Source organism: Anser brachyrhynchus, assembly GCF_964034855.1.
Source record: "Anser brachyrhynchus genome assembly, chromosome: 17".
Taxonomy (NCBI): domain Eukaryota; kingdom Metazoa; phylum Chordata; class Aves; order Anseriformes; family Anatidae; genus Anser; species Anser brachyrhynchus.
Window position 1 is genome coordinate 1,228,621 of NC_137710.1, and position 20,308 is coordinate 1,248,928.

General features: G+C 57.8%; 1 protein-coding gene and 1 long non-coding RNA gene across 2 annotated transcripts in view; both read right to left on the reverse strand.

The window, feature by feature from the left end:
- GRK3 (G protein-coupled receptor kinase 3) overlaps nucleotides 1-7,096 on the reverse strand; it is a 70,010-nt gene extending 62,914 nt beyond the window's left edge. Inside the window, exon 1 of the mRNA XM_080559269.1 lies at nucleotides 6,723-7,096. Coding sequence (XP_080415395.1) covers nucleotides 6,723-6,835 — 113 coding nt within the window. The 5' untranslated portion in view covers nucleotides 6,836-7,096. The remainder of the gene's footprint in view (nucleotides 1-6,722) is intronic.
- An 8,660-nt stretch (nucleotides 7,097-15,756) lies between these two features.
- Nucleotides 15,757-20,300, reverse strand: LOC308179314. Its single transcript, XR_013940332.1, has 2 exons — nucleotides 19,700-20,300; nucleotides 15,757-17,623 (listed from the first exon to the last, which is right to left on the reverse strand). It is a non-coding gene; the product is annotated as an uncharacterized lncRNA (long non-coding RNA).
- Nucleotides 20,301-20,308: the final 8 nt, after the last annotated feature.

Sequence of the window (20,308 nt, forward strand, 5' to 3'; positions counted from 1 at the left end):
GCACAGGCTCTGCACGAGCACAGGTCCATCGTTTGTCTTCTAACAGGCTTAGCTTCTGCTCCACATGCTACAGATAGCACTGGTGCCCTTCTTCTAGGCTATTATCTGTTGCCTATCAGAGCTGCAAGAGGCAGGACCCCCCCTCACCGTGCACTGCATGGGCCCCATCCTTCAGCCAGGCCCGGACCCTGCAGGTCCCACACCTCACCACCGTGAGACGTGCCCACGCGGGGCAGCGAGAGGCAGGCACGGCCAGCAGCAGCCCTTCTACGTGGGCTCCATCCCCACCGCCGTCCTAGGAGCCCTACTGCTGCCCAAATCCTGCAGCCCAAGGCCAGCTCGAGAGAAAAAGCAATTGGGCTTTCTCAGCAGCCCTCGGCTCCCATGCGTACACTAAAGTACACCAAGAAAGCCATCTTTTCACTGCCTCCTCCACCGAGCTTCTACTGACAACAAAGTTCGGAGGTTGAATTTCTGAACAAAACGGTTTTTAGCTACCCTCCCCCTGGACAGTTCACCATACTCCACAACAAACACACACGTTCAGCCTTTCTCATAACGGTACTTCAGCACAACCCCAGTTTTCCCCCTCCTCAAACAGTCACCTATGAATATTCAAGCACGCCTTTTCGCCCAAGCAATACACAGATTCCAAGACAGAAGATAAGCTCCAGCCTGCGTATTTCATCATTTCTGAATATGTAAACCAGCCTTTCAAATACATCCATTACTGTGAATTGCACTAGACTAAATGCAAAATGGCTTTCTTCATCGTAACCAGCAATAGTAATTCAATGCTTTAAGAAAATAAGGAGATAAAAAACACCGGGATAATCCAGGATACAACACAAGCCTAAGGGGCAAGTGCTGCTCTCTGAAATCCTGCTGGACAGCGCTGGCACCAGGGGGGCAGGGGCACGAAAGGCACACACGAGTATCTCAAAAGCAACAGGTATTTTTAGCACCTAAAATCCGAGCAGATGCTCTGCTGTCTTACTGAGGTGAGAAGACACTCGCCATCCCAGAAATACTAGCTGCAGTGCGTTAGGAAGTGCGGTGCCATGGAACACACTCAGGAAGCAGCCGTCCGTTTCAAGCAGACACCTAGAGAACTCCTGGATGCTCCGCTGAGCTGGGACGCTCTGACCTTGGCACGTACAAACCCACAGCGCTCGTCCCAGGTACATGTTCACGTTGGGAACACCTCCGGCACCGATCCTCATTCCCCAAATGCTCGCCTGGTATACACCACGTGTTCAGGCATCTTCAGCTCTGAGCCAATTTTACTTCCTTTATGCCTCGCTCAAATGTTCAGTTCAAACGGTGGGGTACCGTATAGCTGCAAAATATTAAATTGGTTTACAGCTGGAATATAAAACCGTCTAGTTCAAATCCTTTTTCCTCTACAGTTTCACAAATTACGTGTCAATGAGGCTACTTTGAGCTGTTTAAGTGTCCAGAATGCTCTTTTAATTTCTTACTTCAGCTTCAAATTTTTCAATTAAATGTTTAGGAAGTATTGGAAATGGTATAACAATACCAAGAAATGGTCTTGCTTGACAGTAAAAAAAAAAAACATCTAAACATCAAGCAAAAGCCTAAGCTGTTTTGAAATTTCAGAGAACCAAGCTTCAGAAGTGCTAGTAAAATGAATCACAGCCACCACCGCTCCAAGCAGACGGAGCGAGCCTCAGTGAAGCACCACCGCCTTGCACAGCCGAAGTCACCGCGGCACAAATTCATCCGAATTAACCATCAGGCCCCTAATCCTCCCCACCGTCAACTATTCAATTCCGCGTTCAGCGGCAGCATTTCTGCGTACAGACCAGCAAACGCACGAGCCTTTGCAAAATCTGGGCCTAGCACTGCTGTGAAAACAGGAAAGCAGCACTTCTGAAGACTGCATTCACATGGCGAGGGAGACACACAGCACTTCCTGGAAGCGCCGCGCTCTCTGCACAAGCCGCATGTAAAGCAGGGTTTCTCTGGCGTCAGCACCACCCAGGGCACGCTGTTAGCCCCCCGCTGTGCCGCGGCACAACAAGGAGGCATTCCGGTCCCATGCCTGCCATCCTCCTGGCTGAGCGAATGCAAACGGATGAAGAAAGACAGACGGGAAACAATACCGGCAAACACGACGGCGCTACACCAACACGCCGGGCACTGGCAGATTAATCACAGTCAGATTTCATCAGCTTCAAAACAGACGAGCGTTTTCATGAGGGATGCAGGGGAGAAGTTTGGCAGACCCGACACAACCGGGCAGCGTGGACCAAAGCAGGAGCGAGGGGAGGTGGCAGCACCCGGCCGCTGCAGCCCTCGGACACCCCGACGGGGAGCCGGAGACGCCGGGTGATCCGGGTGCTACCTGCAGAGCCCCGCCACCCAACACACGCAGCTGATGCTTGAAGCCCCACAGACAAAGCAGCACCTAAAAAGATGCAAACAAAGGGATGACATGAGCGTAGTAGCAACAAATGCGAAAATTACACGAACAATTGTCAGGAAAATTTTCCCAGAGACAGCACTCTAAATGAATAAGCATAACAAGAAGGCGTTAGACAAAGCCGGAGAAAATAACGTCAAAGTAACCGAGACTGGCAGCGGAGCGGCAGGGAGGAGTTCTAGCCTTTAACTTGGAGATGCCGCAGAAGTTTGAGGAGGCCCAAGAATACGCTGAAGGACACATCAAGGAAACAACTGAAACCCAGAGAAAGAAGATGGTAACGCCAAGAGAACAAAACTGAAAAAGCAGAAGCAGTACAGGGCCGAGCAATGACTCCTCACTCCTAGTGGGAGGACATCGCTTGGGTTTTGATAACGCTCAGCACTGCAACAGGAAGAAAGCAAATCACAAACAGCTCAGGGTGGAATTGGAAAAGGAAAAACAACCCCTGTGCATTCAATAAACCTCCAAAACAAGGTAGTTGGGATAACACTAGGTAAGAAAGCAAAGAGCACAGGGGTCCCATTCTTTGGCGTGGAAAATACCTCTAGAGATAAATCGAAGATGGGACGGTAATGAGGAAAAATATCACAGTTAGAAGCGTGACTTCAGAGAAGGAAGCATCTGCAACATGTTTTTTTTCTCCTTTTCCCAGAGGGGCAGGATTCAGAGGAAGGTAGGAGACCAAATAAGAGATCCGTGAGAAAAATAAGAATTCACGGGAAAGAGCGGTAATTACTGAAGCAGCAGGTTAGGAGAGGAGAGACGAGACGAGAAACATCTACCACACAGTGAGAGAAGTGGGAGAGAAGCCTGGAGAGATGCATGGTCTGTTTTGTTACCATGCCCTTGGTATTTGTACACCGAAAGCACCCGAAGCTCAAGTGACGTTTATAGCGAGGAAGCTTTTAACGTTAACTATCTAATTTCCTGGACTATTTTTCTCTACCTCACAATATGCAAATCCTTTTTTCAGAACAAAGAAGCTGTTGGCAAATAAGAAGAGCTATTATCGTTTTCTTCTGCGCCCTTTGACCAAAATAAGGGAAATCAAAATTGCGCATGGAAAAGGGAAAGAGTTCAGAAGGCTGCTGAAGAACCTAAAAAATAAGAGCGCAGTTCATTGACTCCTTTCCTCCCAAACCTAAAATGTTTGACAGCAACTCTGCAGAAAAGATTAGAGCTTGGTATTTGCTTGTGTTTCAGTATCTACGTCTTCCTTCTCATTTTAGGTCCTGTTTCTGCTGGTCATTCTGCCTTTGAGAGCCCTTCTGTCCACCCATGCAGATCAGCTGGCAAAAGGATCTTACAGGAATGTGAAATGAAAAGATACCGCAGCTCTTCCAGCTCTTGGCAGGGCTCTCAAGGAGGAAAGGAGGAAACACAGAAAGGAAGGAAAAGCAGATGACAGAGGATGGAAAAGGGGTTGTTTTGGTGTTTAAAAACAAAACAACAAAAAAAGAAACAAAAAAAACCACCACCACTAAGCCTCTTCCTAGGCACGCTTGTCTCATTAGCGTTTTCTGCCCTCCTTCTTCCCAAGCCACCACATTTAACAGTTTCGGTGCACAAACAGCCTGAGGATGCTTCGTGTAAACTCACCAGCAACCAGCCCCTCGGCCAATAAACTCTTCACCCTCGGAGTTTATTTGCTGCTAAGCCTTGGCCTGCAGCCCCGGAATTTATCCCGCCTGCACTACAGTTACTGCCTTAGGAACAGAAAGACCCCCCCCCAAACCTCCACCGCGGTGAGCTCCCTTACTTCTTTTAGCATCTCGGCGAGACAAAACGGTGCCAGCAGGTGCACGGGGCTCCAGCACAACAGCCGCCGGCGGCGGGGCGGTAAAACCTGTGCAACTGCTGCTGGAGGAGACAACGCCGGGGCACGCGGCGCTGCCTGCCGGGGATAAACCGACCCCTCGCGTCCCTGCAAGGCGAGCGCTGCCCTCGGGCTGAGACCTTTGCACGCCGGGCACAGCAGCTCAGGGCCCCCCCCCTGTGTCCCACGACAGCCCCCAGCCCCAGCCCTCAGCCCGGCACTATGAGCGGCTCTAACACAGGCACAGAGAAATGAAAAATCTACTTGGAGAAAGCGTTTGACTTCAAGCCCGTGTAAGAGGAGACCTTCTGTGCGTGGTGGTGCTTTTCTACTGTTACTATATCAACCTGCATTTAAGCAGCTGATTTATATAATATTAAAAGGCTCCGCTTGCCAGTAACACACAACATTTAAGTGTACCCGACACACCACGTCTTTTTTAATGAGAGATTGAGGAAAAAAAAAAAAAACGAGCAGAAACCAGCCCGAAGACATCTGACACCAGAATAACGGTCACAATTTCCTACTGTGTGAGGAAATCCCTGCTTTCAGTTAGACGCTGAGAAGTTCAGTCATTTCAAGCAACCTCGAGCCGTTTGTGGTCCCAGGCTTAGGTAAGGCTCTGTTCTCATTTCTGCCGGCGCTTCCTCCCGTTCGGCAGCCGGGGGGCCCGGCGCGGCCCCTGCCCCAGCACCACGTTCAGCTCCGAGCCTCCCCCTGGGTCCAGGCTCCCGCATCCCTCACGACACATCAGTCCGGGGGGACTGCAAGCAATCATTTTCTTTCAATACTTCGCGCAATTTGCAAACGGGTTCTTCCACACGCAGCTCCGGGAGCCGCCACACGAACGTTTCAGCCCCACAACCCCTCACCTTCCTCCTACTCCACAAAACTTCCCGTTGCACCTGGCTGCCGCTGCCCTCCCTGCGGAGCCCGACGCCACCGAGGCACCCCACGGGGCGCGGGGAAACCGCCTGGGCTCTCCCAAACGCAGACCCCGGGGAAGGAGAGCAGCAGGGTGCAGGCTCCCCAGGCCTCGCGCCGTGCCACGAGGCTGTGCCCGGGCAGCCGGGTGCCCGCTGCAACAGGCAGCACCACCAGCACCGAGCGAAGCACCGCGAGCAGCCAAAGCACCGGCACGCGTAGAGCTGCGAGCGCTCCACGTACAGCGTGCTGCACCTAGGGTTAACTGCAGAGGTTACATTACACAGATATCGATTATCTTCACCAATATTTACACACGCCAGGAGAAAAACAGGCACCTTCACCTGCCCAGGAAGCCGCCTCTAACTGGGTTTGCAAACCCAACTTCCTCGGCCGAGGTTTCGAAGCCTCTGCAAGCACCGCGGAACCTGCACGCCACCCACGACCCCTGCCCCTCCGCTGCCCCCGCGCCGCAGCCTCACGGCACCGCCGGGAATCCAAGCAGCAGGGCAGAGAAACGAGCGAACAAGTGGGAAGAGGGCTTCGGCAATCCCTCGCTCGCGGCAGGCAGCTAGGCCACCGTCAGGCTTGCAAACTGCCCACACATCCTGCAGTAAATTTTGTTTTAGGATTTTTCTGTCGTAGCGCCTTGCTTGCTGACCAAATATTGAGTTTAAACGCATATACGTACGTGCACACACACAGCCACAAAAGGGGAGAGAAAGCCTCCTTTGAGGCTGAGGAACAAACAAGCGAGGCTCAGGTGATTTTATAACGTGTGGAAACCGGGGACCGTCGCGCAGAAGGGAGGCCGGTTTCACCACCGGACCCCGCGGAGACCCCAGCCCCGGGGACACCCGCGGAGCCCCGGGGACGGAGCCGGCCACCAGCCGAGCCCCGCGCTCGCCGCCGACACCTCTGCTCCGTGAGCTGCTTGCTAAGAGCCGAGCCCGTCCTTCCCCGCGCCTCGCCGCTCTGCTGTCACACCTCATGAAGCATCAAAAATAAATAGCTCTGCAGAGCAAAGCGGCGAGAAGCGCCCCGTTCGGCTCCCGTTCTCTTCGGCCCCACCGTCGGACACCTCCTCACCCGCCGGGCGAGGCGTGAGGACCAAATCAGCACCGGGATTTGGGCTTTTTTTTGGGGGGGGGGAGAAGCAGGATCCTGCACATCTTCCCATCCACGTACCGAAATAAATAAATAAGCGGCTAGACAGAGAGGTAAATAAATAAATACCCCGCCCCACAACTTGCTTCCCATACGCGCCCCAGGCCGGACCCCCAGCCCCTGACCCCGACCCCAACGGGGGGGCTGCGGCGGCGGCCCCGGGCACGGCGCGGCCGGGCTCCAGCGGCCCGGTACCGGCACCGGGGGCTCCCCGCGGGCTGCGAGCGGCACCGGGGGCTCCGGAGGGCCGGCACCGGGGGCTCCGCAGGGCCGGCACCGAGGGGTCCGGCGGGGGGGGAGAGCCGCGGCCGGGCCCCCTCCAGCCTCGCCGGGGGGCGTCCGCGTCGGGGGCCGTGCGGGCGGTACCTGGGCTCGGGCAGGGTGATCTTCTTGCTGGCCCTGGCCGCCGGGGTGCTCTTGCTCTTCTCCATCGCCATCAGGTAGCTGACATCGGCCAGCACCGCCTCCAGGTCCGCCATGTTCCCGCTCCCGCCGCCGGGCTGCAGATGGAGGCTCCGCCGGGGGCAGCCGCCCCCGGGGCGGGGGGTGGCGGCGGGCGGGCGGGCGGGCGGCGGCGGCTCCGCCGAGCGCCTCCCGTGTGCGAGCGCGAGTGTGCGAGCGGGTGTGTGCGGTGTGTGTGTGTGTGTGTGTGGGAGCGCGGGGGGGCCGCCCTGCGCACCCGGGGCTCGCCGCCGGCCCTGCGCGCCCTCAGCCCGCGGCCGCCGCGGCGGGCGGGCGGAAACCCCCCCCCCCCCCCTCCGCGGGCCGGGCCGCGCCGCCCCAGCCGGGCCGCGCCGAGCCGAGCCGAGCCGCAGCGCCCCCCCCGGCCCCGCCGCGGCCGCGGGGCCCCCTCAGCGCCCGCCCGCCCCCGCCGAGCCCATGGCGGCAGCGGGGCAGCCCGGCGCGGCCGCCCCCCCCCACCCCCCCCGCGCCCCGGTCGCAGCCCTACGCGGCCGCCGGGCCCCCGCGGCTGGGCCCCGCGGCGCCGTGCGGGCAGCTCGGGGCAGGGCCGCGGGGCTGCGCGGCCATGGGGCTGCGGCGGCGGAGCGGGGGGAGCCCGGCGGGGGGGGGGGGGGGGCTGCGGCGGCGGCGGCGCCTGCGAAAATCCGGACCTGGAACCGGCGGCGGTGGCCGGGGCGGGGAGGGGGCAGCGCCGCCCGCGGGGGGGCGCCGGGAGCGGGGCCGGGGGGGGGGGGGCTGCGGGCACGGCGGGCACGGCCGGGGTAGAGCAGCCCCCGTGGGGCCGCACCGCACCGAGGGGCTCTGGGGGGGGTCTCGGGGGGGTCCCGGGGCAGGCCGTGCCCCAGCAGGGCCTGCAGGCCCCGCGGCCCCCCCGGCCGCTGCCCGAAGCGCGGCGTGAGGGAGAGCCGCCGGGGGTGGCCCCGAGACCCCCCCCCGGGCAGGTGACGGAGCGAAGGGGGGCACCGGGGGGCTCCCAGCGCCACCCGGCCCCGGGCACAGCCCCCCCCGGCACGGTACCTCGGCTGCAGTCAGGCAGATATGCAGATCCGACCTCCTCTCTTTTCTGACTTTCTTCAAATATGTCACAAATAATTGGCTCAATGAAAGGCTAAGTCAATGACAAGTCTGAAGTTTAAAGCTCAGCTTGTTTTGAGCTCTTTTCAAGTGCCGCCACTCCTCCTTCCTACATCTTTATGAAAGTTAATGATCTGATTAAAGCAAGGTAAAGTATACAGCCGGGAGGATTTCGCCGTGCGCCTCATTACGAACCGTCTGGGAACGGCTTTTTGTTGGAAACGTTAATTTACGCCGGCACTTTTCACCGGAGGCGACCCGCAGGGGAGGTTTCTGCTCGGCTGGGCACGGCGCGGGGCGACGAGCAGCGGCTGGGGCTGGGGCACGGCGCGGCCCTCCTGTGCCCCCCGCGCCCCCCAGGTCCCCGTCCCTCCGCTGCCCCGGAGCCGTCACCCCTCGGGGTCCCGCAGGGCAGGGCTGGGAGCTCTGAGCCCCGCATCCTATTTTCACCTGGCCCAGATGCGGGACGAGAAGGTGTGCGCCTCTTCTCGTCACTGCACGCGGCTGGGGGCTTCGTGCCAAACCCTCCGCACGGGAGCAGCCCCGTGGCCGTGAAGCCATCCAGGCACGGGAGCCGCGTGCCCTCGTTGATGCTTGCAGAGCATTGTCGAGTTGTAAATGCACGAGAGTACATGACACCCCTTGCTGGAAAGCGTCAGTCTACCAACCAGGACAAAAACCACAGCCCACGCCTCGTGCGTGGCGTCACTTCGTAGCTTTAAAGTGCTTGAGTTCTGATGGGAAAGGCTGGCGCTGTCCAATGGTGCAAAGCAGCTTGGATCCGCGGCCATGAGGCGTGTTCCCGTTTCCCCAGGCAGGAGCAAGCACAGGTGCCCCTCACCGTGTCTGCACCCATGGGCGCGAGTGGCTCCCGCAGGCTGGCGGCCCCGCTGCAGCCCCTGCGCCCGGCCAGCTGCGGGAGGCCGCCCGGGGCAGAACGGCTCTGGCTTCCTGCACCGGGAGCGTGCGAAAGAAGCAGGAGAAGTGCAGCGAGTTGCCGTCGCTGACCTGAGCGTGTTGCTAAACAGCACCAGCGCCACGCAGTCACTCGGAGGGGAGGCAGAGCAAACCGAAACCCATTAATGCCTGCCTCGCGCTGCCGATGAAGAAGGCCCTTCTGTTTCCTAAAATATTTAAATGACTCTGCAACGATGATGATTGCAATAATGGCCAAGAAAACGCCACTTAGGGTTCATAATGCTCTCCTTTTTATTTCTGAACCATGTTTTTGCCATTATTATCTGGGTATTATTCTAATGTACGCTTCAAAGCCATTCCTTGTAACAATTTCCAGGAAGTCACATTGGAGAAGGGCTACTACAGAAACCCAGCTAAGAAGCTGCTCTCCTCGTGCTGCTGTTGCATTTTGGTTGGTGCTAGCCAGCAGGGTAGCAGCAGCTGGAACCGAAACGTTGGTGGGGCTTGTAAGAAATGGTGCTCTCTTCAACACTTGTTTAAAAAAGTGTATTTCTTACTCGTCATTCTCTAGCAGCATGTAATACACGTACATTTTGCAGCGTTATATTCGGCGGTTTTGAAGGTCACTGGGATGGGCATTTTCTTGGTTACAGACTGGAAATAAAGCTAATTATTTCCTGAAGCTGAAGAACAGGCAGCAGAACGCGCGGTGCTAACAGGCATCGCAGGGACATTCAATTCCCCAGCTCCCCAGGTGCGAGGCTGCAGCCCCTCTGGGCGTCCGTGTGAATCCCGTGTTCGTGTTTGCGTGTGTCCTGCAGCGGTTTGGTAGTGCTTAGCGTTACGTGTTGTGTGCTGGCTTCGGTATCTGTACGTGGTGTTTGTGTGTGTTTATAAACAGTGCGCTGAGTGTGTATTCCCCTGGCTGAAGGAAACCCTGAATTAATCGATGCCACGGTTAACAGAGGTCAGAATATGATACACTCGTGCACGGCCTGAATGCGCTGAAGTACCTCCTGACATTTCTGTGGATGCTGACTGATACCGTTCGATCAATTTGACCGTGCCACGGGGCCGCCGGGCTGCAGAGCAGGGCCCTGTGTGCATCCCCTGCCACAGCCAAGAAAGCCCGTCTCGTGTCCGGTGCTCCTTCCTCCCGAGCAGCGAGTTTCTCCTGCCATCTGTGTAGGATTTAAATGTTTAATTTTGCACGGCTCCACTGATCAGGATGATGGATGATATCACAGAGAGTAACAAGTCAAAAGCAGATTTATCGGTGCATCCTACACTAACTCCATCACTTGGAGATAATGGTGCAAAACGGCACTACAGGATGGAGGCACGCTCGTCCTGCTGTCCTTCAGCCTGTGGAAAATGTGATAATTGCAGGATCTCTGCTGGTATGCATGGCCAGCACTAGCTATACACCCCTTGAGGGGAGTGCTCACATGGATGATTATTAAACTCATTTTTTTAATATTTCTTTTTCTTTTTTTTTAAATATTTCCAGAAATGCACGTCGTTTTGGAATTAGGAATATTAGGCATTGATTACCTTAGTTGCCTCCATGGGATGCAAACAAGCACAAACCCGCCTCGTTCCTCAGCAGCGCTGGTAGGGGATAATGCGTGTGCTGGGGATGGATCCAGCTGGGCTCCGACTCTTGGCGGTTTGCTTGTGTAATAGCCAAGCAGCGAGCTTGTCTTCTGCTGCTTGCTCTGCTGGCAGCGTTATCTGGAGTGCGATTGCTCACGTGGCTGCAAGGGGGGAGAGGAAATCTGCGCCCCACCTGCGCTCGCTGCCCTCTGCTCTCCCAAATGTCTTCGGACGGCTTCCTGCAGCGGGGCTGCCTGGAGGTAAATCAGGAACGGGAGCATCGCCCTAATGAGGTTGTGCGGGGATTCATTAGTGAGCAACCGTAAGGTGCCCAAAGGACCGCAAGGGATAAATAAATGCAAACAGTTCTTACTAAAAATTAAGAAGACTGGAGCTGGCAAGGCAGGCGTTCTCCCAGCACTCACTTCGCCCAGCACAACGTGCAGCCCACAGCTGTCGGGCTCCCCCTGGGCCACCACTGCTCTTAGCCCAGAGTCAGCGCTTTGGGGACACCAGCACAGGTAAGATGAGACCTCTCATTGCCCGCTCCCATTTGCTTTCCTTTCACTGAAAGACCCCCCCTCCCCCTTTAGCAAACAGTAAGTTCAGAGTTGCACAGCAGGTGAAGCGTGCTGCAAAGTATTGTTTAGGGGACCAGACTCACAGCTCCGCTAGTTCTCTCCTCTGGGTGAAGCAGGTTTGCAAAAGCTTGCGGCACCTCTCCAGGAGCAGGCTGAGCTTTGCGGGGGCTCCGGGGCAGCTTTGCCCCTCTGCCCACCGCACTGGTACGGGTCTGAGCAGGGGCACAGCCAGGCGGGGTGCCCCGGGCGTTCCCGTGCAGCACCGAGGCTGGGACGCATCCCAGCTCCTTAACGCACTTCTCCAGGCTGCACAAGTAAGCAGCAAGAGGCAAAATGGAAAACAACTGGAACGATTAATGGCCGTGCCTGCCGCCGCCTGTGTTCACCAACCGCACCAGAAGGAGCAGTTCCAGAGAAGGCAGCCCTGCCTTCGCTGTGCCCCTGCATCAGGCACCGGAGCCGCGGGACGGGAGCTCCCTGCCCTGATGGGGATGCGCGAGGGCTCCTCTGCAGCCCCGCCAGCTCCCCCAGCTTTCTCCTGAACACTCTTGACGAAGGTGCTGCGACCACCTCTGACATGGAACTCACCATCATCACATTCCTTTCTGAAACTGGCTGACATTATGACGAGGCCAAGTTCTAATTAGGAAACAAAAGGTAATTAAACTATCAGAAATATTATTCACCATCAAACATTTGTGCTTGAATAGTCTGAGCAGAAATAACGACGTCCTCTGGGGACAGAGATAAGAAGGGAATGGAAAGTCACGCCGTGTCTTCAGTCTTGCATGAGGAAGCACAGGCAAGAGAGGTGGGCGCTGCGGTGTTCACATGCATCACACCATTTCTCTAACCAGCAGAAACACCCATTAGGCATTGTCCTCTCCAGATCGTCTTGAACTGACACCCCCCACACAAACATCCTGCTTCCAGCCTCTCTTCGCTCTGTCGGTCCCACCTGGGCTGGGGGCTGCTCACCCACGTCTGCCGCCCACGAGGGACGTGCAGGTGAGGCTGCGAACCTCTGCCCCGGGGCTCCACGCAGCCTCCCCCGGTGGGACCTCGACTTCCCCTGGTCCCACAGGGCAGCTTGGAAGAGCCCAGCGGCCCGGGGCCGGGGCAGCAGCTCGGGGAGGCTGTGTTGAGGACAGCAGGAAATCCAGTCCTTTCTGCTTTGTTTAGCGGCAATGCCTGGCTGGACTCCTGGCTCTGCTTAATACTCCAGGAGGAAATATTTGTTCCTTTGAAATTGACTGGAATGATTTAAGCAGTACTTTTTTTATCAAAATAAATTGTAAAGAAATAATGAATCTAATTCAGATGATGGCAACATCAGAATGCATTCTTCTGGCCCCTCGCTAATTAGATTGCCAACCACACAGGACATTCTCCAGTACAGATCGTCTCCTAAGAACTGGGGCCCGCAGCCTGAGCAGATGCCGCTTGTGCGGCTGCGCTGGGCACAAACCCGCACCCACACCGGGCACCCACACCTCGTGCCGGGCTGGTTGCACCGGGCTGGCTCCCCAAAGGCTGGGAGCCGGTGGCTTGTGATGGTGCAGCCGGACTTGGTGCTCCCATTCCTTGTCCTTCCCACTCATGGGAACAGAAAGAAACCAGGAAGCATCTCTGCCCATTTCCTTTTTTCCCCAAAAAGAGCGGTCCGTGTACACCAGCACTAATTGCAGTAGCTATCATCACGCAGCCTGGACTGCAGGACGCTCAGAGTCCAGCTCTGACACGCGCGGACAGCCCGGCCCCCGGGCTGCAGCAGGCGGCTCTGGGGCACGCAGCCCCTCAGGTGCCTCTGCTGCAGTCCCCAGCAGCGTGCCGGTGGCACATCCATGCTACGCACCCCCAGCCAGCTGGTTGCTTTACGCCTCAGCAGGGCTGGCACCTGGGCAGCCTTGCTCTCGTTAATAGCTAGTAACGGTCATTAACAGCAGTAGTAGGCTTCTATTTCATGACTGAGCCCAAACGCCCCGCCGGAGCCGAGCTACGGCCGCAGCGGTCCCTGCACCACTCGTGCCGCGGGTTGCCCATCACGCCCCTGGAGCCCCACGGGACTTCTGGCACCGTGCGGATTATTATTTGCCGGATTATTGCAGATTGAGCCTTTCCTCCAGACATTTGGCTAAGCGGGTGCTCAGCCCCGGTCACCTCAAAGTTACAGCTCAAGTATTCAGTGGTGAAACCTTGAATGATTAATTTCACTAAGTTAGTCTGCAGGTCCCAATTAAGCACAGAAGTAATTTCTTAATTCCGAGCGATAAAAGCATTCCCCTCCCAGCGTCAGCTGGCGGGCAGCTCGGCTCAGGGAGAGGCAGAAAGCAGCGAGTGAATTTTTCAGCTCTCTTCCTCTCCGTGCAGCAATTTAAAAATGAACTTTCCACAAAGCCTAAATAAATTGTCATGTGATGCAGGAATTCCTGCATTATTAAGATATTTTGAAACATGGCTGAATACGAAGCCGTCAAATTTAAGTAGTTCAAAGTTACAAAGAGACTTTTTCTTTTTTTAAAAAAGAAAAAAAGGGCGCTCTCTTTCTCTCTTTAAATAAGCATTCTGTTCCCTCCTTTGGAACGACTCTAGATTTTTAAGACAGCCTCTACTATTTATTTCCCTTCATTTCCTTTCAGTGAAGGAATGGAAACAGGCGTGAATGAAACCCTGAACACCGAGAAGAAAATACAGAGTTTTAAAGACGGAAGAAAGTTGCTGGCAGGTGCCCGCTCACTGGCACCGCGCCTCCCTGCAGAGCACCAGGTAACGGGGAGGATTTTTCCGGCTCAGGTGCAATTTGGTGGCAAACGAGCACGGAAGGAGCGGGGCTTCTGCTTCCCTCCCGCCTCGGTTCAGCTTCCTCCGCGCAGTAATTCTGACCAGCACTGGGCTGCAATTTCCCGCAGCTCACACAAGTATCTCAATTACTGCCTAATGAGATCAGCCCTTCCTCTGCCTAGCAAATCGAGTGCGCCAGCCCCGGCGAGGCACAGAGGAAACCGAAGCACCAGGCACGGCTGAGCAGCCGATAGCGCCTCGCGGGTCCCTCCTGCGTGTTTTTGTGCGTGGCTGAATGGGAAAAAGGCAGCACAAGGGACAGGGAAGGCAGCCGGAAGGCCGTGGCTCTGCCGTCCCCGGGTGGGACGGGTGCTGGGGCGGAGGTGGCCCATGCCAGGATCTCCAAGGCACGAGCTCACCGCTGCCCGCTTCTAGCTGGAACGAGGAGGCCTTCGGATGGCTCCTCAGCAGAGTTCAGGTCCAAGCATCATGGCTGAGCCACATCTTCAGTGGGCAGAAAGGTAACTAAAGACAAATTACCTATTCGCTTACAAATGGGGACATTTGTGTGCTGAAAGACGCCCTCACCTGAGGCCATCCGCAGAGCTCCGGCATAACCACAGCCTCAGCACCCAAACGGCCACCGCGGCTCAGCAGGCACGGCCAAAACCCAAAGCTCTTCCCCGGAGGAGCAGCACCAGGAGCCTCTCTCCCCACGGGCTGGGTCTGGCTCTATCCCTTGTACAGCCCGGGCTGGACGTGGCCTCCTGGCCATACACACAGCAACGCTGCTAAACCCAAGCACGGTGTGAAACAGCTTCCTTCCCACCGCGCACGTGTCCGCAGAGAGAAGCGTGCCTGCGGCCAGCACGAGCCCGCTGTCACGGAGCAGAGCAAGGAGCCTGAGCTCACGTTACCAGAGATCCCCCTGTGATCCTCCCTGCGGCCCCGCCACGCCGTGGGCACGGCATCCTGCCTGGACTGTGCACCCAAAGATCATCGCAGCCCTGCCCCGTGGGACGTCCTGCAGCGAGACGGAGCAGGGGGGACCCCCAGAGCCCCCCAGGCAGCACAGCCCCAGGGGTCCCCCTGCCTGTGCCCTCCCTCAGCATCCTCAGGGACGGCGTGCTTTACAAACAGCAGTTATCACCAACGATTGGTAGCGGGTGAGGACTGTAACAGCAAACACCTAACAACTGTAAAAAGAATCCCTCTCGAGCACCGTGTGAGAGCCCATCTCAGCCGGCATTGAAGGAGCTTTTCCACTGCGCAGACTGATCAGGCAAACAGATGTCAAGAGGGAACCGTAGAGCATTTGCTGTTCCACGGTCTGGTTTGAATGTAACTTGATAAAGAAAACCAAAATCAATAACTGACTAATTCAGCTATAAATTTTGAGGGATAGAAGGAGAAAACCAACGATCGCTCAGACGATAGCGAAACGGCACAAGTTAATTTAGATTCTGTCACTACATCATATGGAAAGTAAGCCATGCAATGCCGAAAATAAGAGACTGGGTCTGCAGGGTGGCTTTGCCACCCGAGGCTGGGTCCGTCACAGGGACGGGACGGGCCCTGGTGGGGGTGGGACTGGCTCGGTGCGCTGCAGGCAGGAGCCAGCTGGGCACGGGGCTCCGAGCCGCCCCGCCGTGCCAGCAAGGCTGCGGGCACCCAGCCCGCCTGCTGGAAAACCTTCACAGTATGCTCCTTGGAAACAATTCTAGCTGCGTGTGAAACGCTTTCTAGTTATTTCTCTTCCCTGGCTCTTCATACTCAAAGTCTATTTGCACAGAAATTGGCGTTCACCGCCCTGGCTGATCATTCACCCGAATCCAATACCGTGCATCTGGCCCCCGCCGCCCGACAGCACCCACGGGTGCCCGACGTCAGCTGCAGGCAAACAGCAGCCGGAGCCGGGGCTGGGCAGCGCACGCCCCGTGGGGCTGTCACCGCCTCCCTCCTGGGTGCCAGCGGCTGCGCCCCCCCCGTCCCACCGGCTGGAGACACGAACGCCTCCCCCTGCAGCACCCATCGTCGCGCCCAAAAATTAGGGGCGTGGAAGGAGGCTCGTTGCCGAGAGCTGAGGGCGGAGGAACAGGGAGCCAGGCTGCCGTGCCCCTCGCTGCCCACGTCGCAGCCGCCTCTCCTAGCTGGGCTCCGTGTTGGAGGCGTACGTGGGAGAAGCCCTCCCGCTGAGGCTGCTCACGGCACGCGAAGGAAAGCTGCGCCTGCTGCCAGAGCGAGCCACCACGCTGTTCCCTTTTCTACGTGGCTGCATCGTGCTCTGTTTCAGAGAAAGAAATCTCTGCAAAACGGAGCCTGGTGCTGCCGGTGTCCCCAGGGAGCCGCCATGGCTGGGGATCGCGGGCTGCCCTTCGCCTTGGCCACCCCATCCCGGGGCACGTGGCTCCGAGCCCTCGCACAGGCACAGCGGCAGGAACCCGCTGCCAGCTCGGGAACAAAACGGCACCGCGTTTATTTGCACTTCCATCACATCAAAGGGGCCCTTGTCTGAAACCGTCTGTCTTTAGCCTAGAGGAGAAGGGGAAAGATTGGTTCCTATTAATAGCCTCGCATCCCACAAGATCCAAGCCTTGCAAGAAGCCATGAAAGACGGCGGCATCTGATCCTCTCAATAAATGAGGTAATTTTGGAAGAAATGTGTGTGCTCGGCAGCCTTAATTACTGCCTTCTCCATTTGGGTAGGAGACGAGAGCGATGACTCCTTTCTGTGTTGGTGGCACCCGAGTCCCAGAGGTGCTCAGTGCCAGGAGAGCCACCAGCACACGGGCAGGCGTGCTGCCTCTCCCCCAGCTCTGATCTTGCAGCAAACATCGCCAGGACTCGCGTGGGGTGAGGAGGAGAGCCCCAGCGAGGGGATGGCTGGCAATGGGGCAAAGAGAGGCAGAAGCAGGAGCGGCTTGACGCCAACCTGAGGAGGGGTCCCCTCCACTGCACCCCGATGGGCACCCAGCCAGCAGCGATGCTGCAGGAGGGGCCCGGCGCCATGGGGCAAAGCAGGGCCCCTGCCACAGCGTGCACTGCAGCTGAGCACGAGGCTTTGCAGGGACACAGCCCGTCGGACCTGCCGGCCCCATATGCCAAACGACTCGCCTACCCTCTCAGTGCCCTCGGAAAGCGATCCAGTAAATTATCTTCATTTCACAGCTGAGGAAGCACGGCTCCTGAGCATCCGCCGTGCCTGGGGGCCTGCCGGTCAGGAACACTGTGCAGAGAGGTCCGTGGGTCACAGACAGCAAATACATGGGCACGGGCCTCAAAAGCGTCGTTCTTCTAAAACACATCTGGCACCTTCCCACGCCGAACCCAGAGCGAGCAGTTCACGTGGATTTAGCATCTTTGGCTCAGCTTCACCTGCGGTGCTGCTGAAAGCATCTCCCCTAAAGGACAGCTTAGTTCGCCCTCCAAAAGCAGCTGGCATCGCCGTGCACTGCACTAAGAGCAAATCAGCCCCAGCTGGGATGTAGAAATGGTATTTGTTCCAATTAAACGCTAAAAGCAACTTGCTCCTTTCTGCTCGGGTAGGGCGGGGAGGGACTGAATGCCTCCGAACCGCGCACGGAGTGCAGGATATTAATTACCGCGCCGTGTGGGCGCACGCAGCACACGCGGCACAGAACACCTCACGGCTCGCTCGCTCTGGGTGAGCGCTTCGGCGTGGTGGGCACGTTGCACACAACAGGCGCCCGGCGCCGAAGCGAAGCATCCCAGCCGCACGTGTTCATATCCCTCGTGCCGTGATAAGAGAATCGGCCTTAACTCGGGTACCGCAATGCCATCGCCGCGTGGTCTGAGGGAGGGGCACGGTCCAGCGCGGGGGATGACCGAGGAGCTCTGCGAAGATACCGAAGACACGGCAGTGAGAAGCTGCTGTTTATTTCCTATCACACGCGGCTGCATGACATTAACTGGCTGCGGGATTATGTCACCTACTCTGAAGGGCCAGTAGCTTGACTGAAGTGATTCCCATGGCCCTCTCCCGCTCCGTTCCCCTGGTGCCACTCTTGGGGCACTCCTGCAGCTGCCCTGCACCCCTGCTGCAGAGGCTGGGAAAAATCCCAGGCGCTTTCAGAGCCCCGAGAGAGACGTGAGCTGCTCCTGGAGGCACTGGAGCAGATCAGGAGCGGGGCCTGGCCCCAGCACCCTCCCTGAGATGCCAACGGGGGGGACCCAAGCCCTTGGTGGGTCCCTTCCCAGCCTGGTCCCATCTCGCAGCCCCCCATGCCTCCCTGCAGCCCAGGCAGGAGCGCTCTGCCCCCCGGGTACGAGCAGGATGGGCTCCACCAGCCAAAACACCCTGCCCCCAGCCACGGGCCTCATCGCTGGAGCTCCTCTGGGCAGATAATGGACTTTGCCTTTGGACTTAATCTGCTGTAAATCTCTCTCTTAATTGCTTATCATCCGGAAACCTCGGAGTGAGCCAGGGCAGACAGTCCCCCTTCATGTGATGGGCTGTTCTCTCCCTCCCTGCCATGGTCCTGTTGCTGGTACACCCCCAGGGCACCCAGCGCACCCCCAGGGCACCCAGCGCACCCCCAGGGCACCCAGCGCACCCCCAGGGCCCATGCAGCCCAAATCCACAGCAGCACAAGCTGGCAGGGAGCAGGGGCTGCCTTCCCATCTGCTTCTCTGCAGAAGCGTTTCACAAACAAAATGCCAGGAGAGTTTTTACAGCCGTGCTTCCCATCAGCAGTGCCGCTGGGTTTGCCATCAGCCATTTTAATGCTGTCAGATGCTTTAGCGGGTCTCGGCAGGACCTGAAAGCACAGCTCCCCCTCCCAGCCCCCCAGGTGGGAGCACTTTCGGCAGCACATCACGAGGCCCCCCCAAGGACCCCACACCCCGCTGGCACTGCCCTCGCAGCCCCCACCAAGCAGCGGCAGCATCCTCAGCCGCAGCGGGCAGCGCGAAGGTTACCCAGGGGCTAACCTGGGGCACAATCTGGGGTCAAAGATTTGATTTCAGCAGGAGCTGGTCGGCGTCTTTCCGCTGAGAACAGCTCCTAAGGCAGAGCGAGCAGAGCTCTGTCCTCCTGCCTGCTGAAGGAGCAATCCCGTCCTGCAGAGGGAAGACGTCATGCGACGGGAAGGTTGCTAAGCGAGCGGCTCCCTCCTTGTGATGCACAACTTCATTACTCGGCTCCCTAAATGGATGTTACATACATACGACATTTGCCTTGGAGCATATGAGCATCCCAAAATAGCACGCGTTTCAGCGCTGTTTGTACGGTTTGCTGAAGAACGTCCCTGCGTCTGCCGGGCTCGCTGCGCGTGCTGCCTGCACGGACCCACGGGGGCACGGGACAGGAGGGCTCGGGGGGGTGCAAACACCAAGAGGTGAAGGTTTCCCTTCACTCGGGTCCTTTCTCTCCCTGCCTTGCATTGCTGCTTTCTCAGTGCTTTGCTTGGTGTTGTGCTACAGGCCAAATGTCAGGCTGGGGGGGGCAAACCCCGCGGGGAGAAGCCCTTAAACTCAGCCCAGCTCAGGCAGTTCTTCTAGATGCACCGAACCGCACAGAGACCAGGTATGGCAGCAGCTCCTGCACCTTACGTAAGACACAAATTAAGAAATAAAATAAAGAGGGACTGTCCTGAGGAGAGAAATAAAGAAATTTGTTCTCCATTTTTCCCCCTGATTTCATAAGAACTTCCCCAGCAGCTGATCTTTGCGGCACTAACACAATCCGGTGCTATATTTTAATCCCATTACGTTGCCATGCGGCTGCTCGCAGGCCGCCTGGCCCACGAGGAACAGATGTTTCCTAATTGGCCCTTCTGCTGCCCAGGGGTTTACATCACTGAGAACGGCTCCTTTGCCTTTTGTGTTGACGTTGAAAGCGAGACCCCACCGCCGCGTTTTACAGCCTAAGGTTACACAACGGAGCTGGCTGCTGGCTCTCCAATTACCCACCTTGAGCTGCTGTTTGCCGCACAAAGGCGGCCGCGGTAATGTCAGGTCGGGGCGCTTCGGCGCAGCGGCTGGGTCAGGCAGGGTTTGCTGACGATCGCCGGGGTTTAATTGCCGGCTGCGGCGGCCGAGGAAGCAATCCGGGCTGCCCTGGCCGCCTGCCCGCGGGGAGCGGCGACGTTGCCTTCTTGCAGATGCCTTCGGGTAGAGCCGTTGGAGGCGAAGCCCCAGCTAGCAGCAGAAGGCAGCACGGAGGCGTCTGGAGGGTTTCCAGCGGGGCTCCTGGCCTCAGGGCAAGCAGCAACCCGTGGCCACCCAAACGTGGGCTGGGGCCGGGCTGCGGGCACTCTGCGGGGTCGTGGGCTCTCAGCACAACCCACCCCACCGCGCAGCATCCCTGCCCCTCAGCACCGAAAGGAAGCAACTTCAGGCAAAGCCAGGCTCCCACACACAGCTGCAGGCAGGTGCCTGCTCCTGCAGCCAAACCCTGGCTTTGCCCCTCCCCAAAATATCCCCCCCACCCCGCCCCAGCACAGCTGCCTCTAATCTGCCCAGGGCTGAGGGTGCACAGGGTGCTCCTCACCGCTGGGCACAGCTGGGTAACAACGGGCA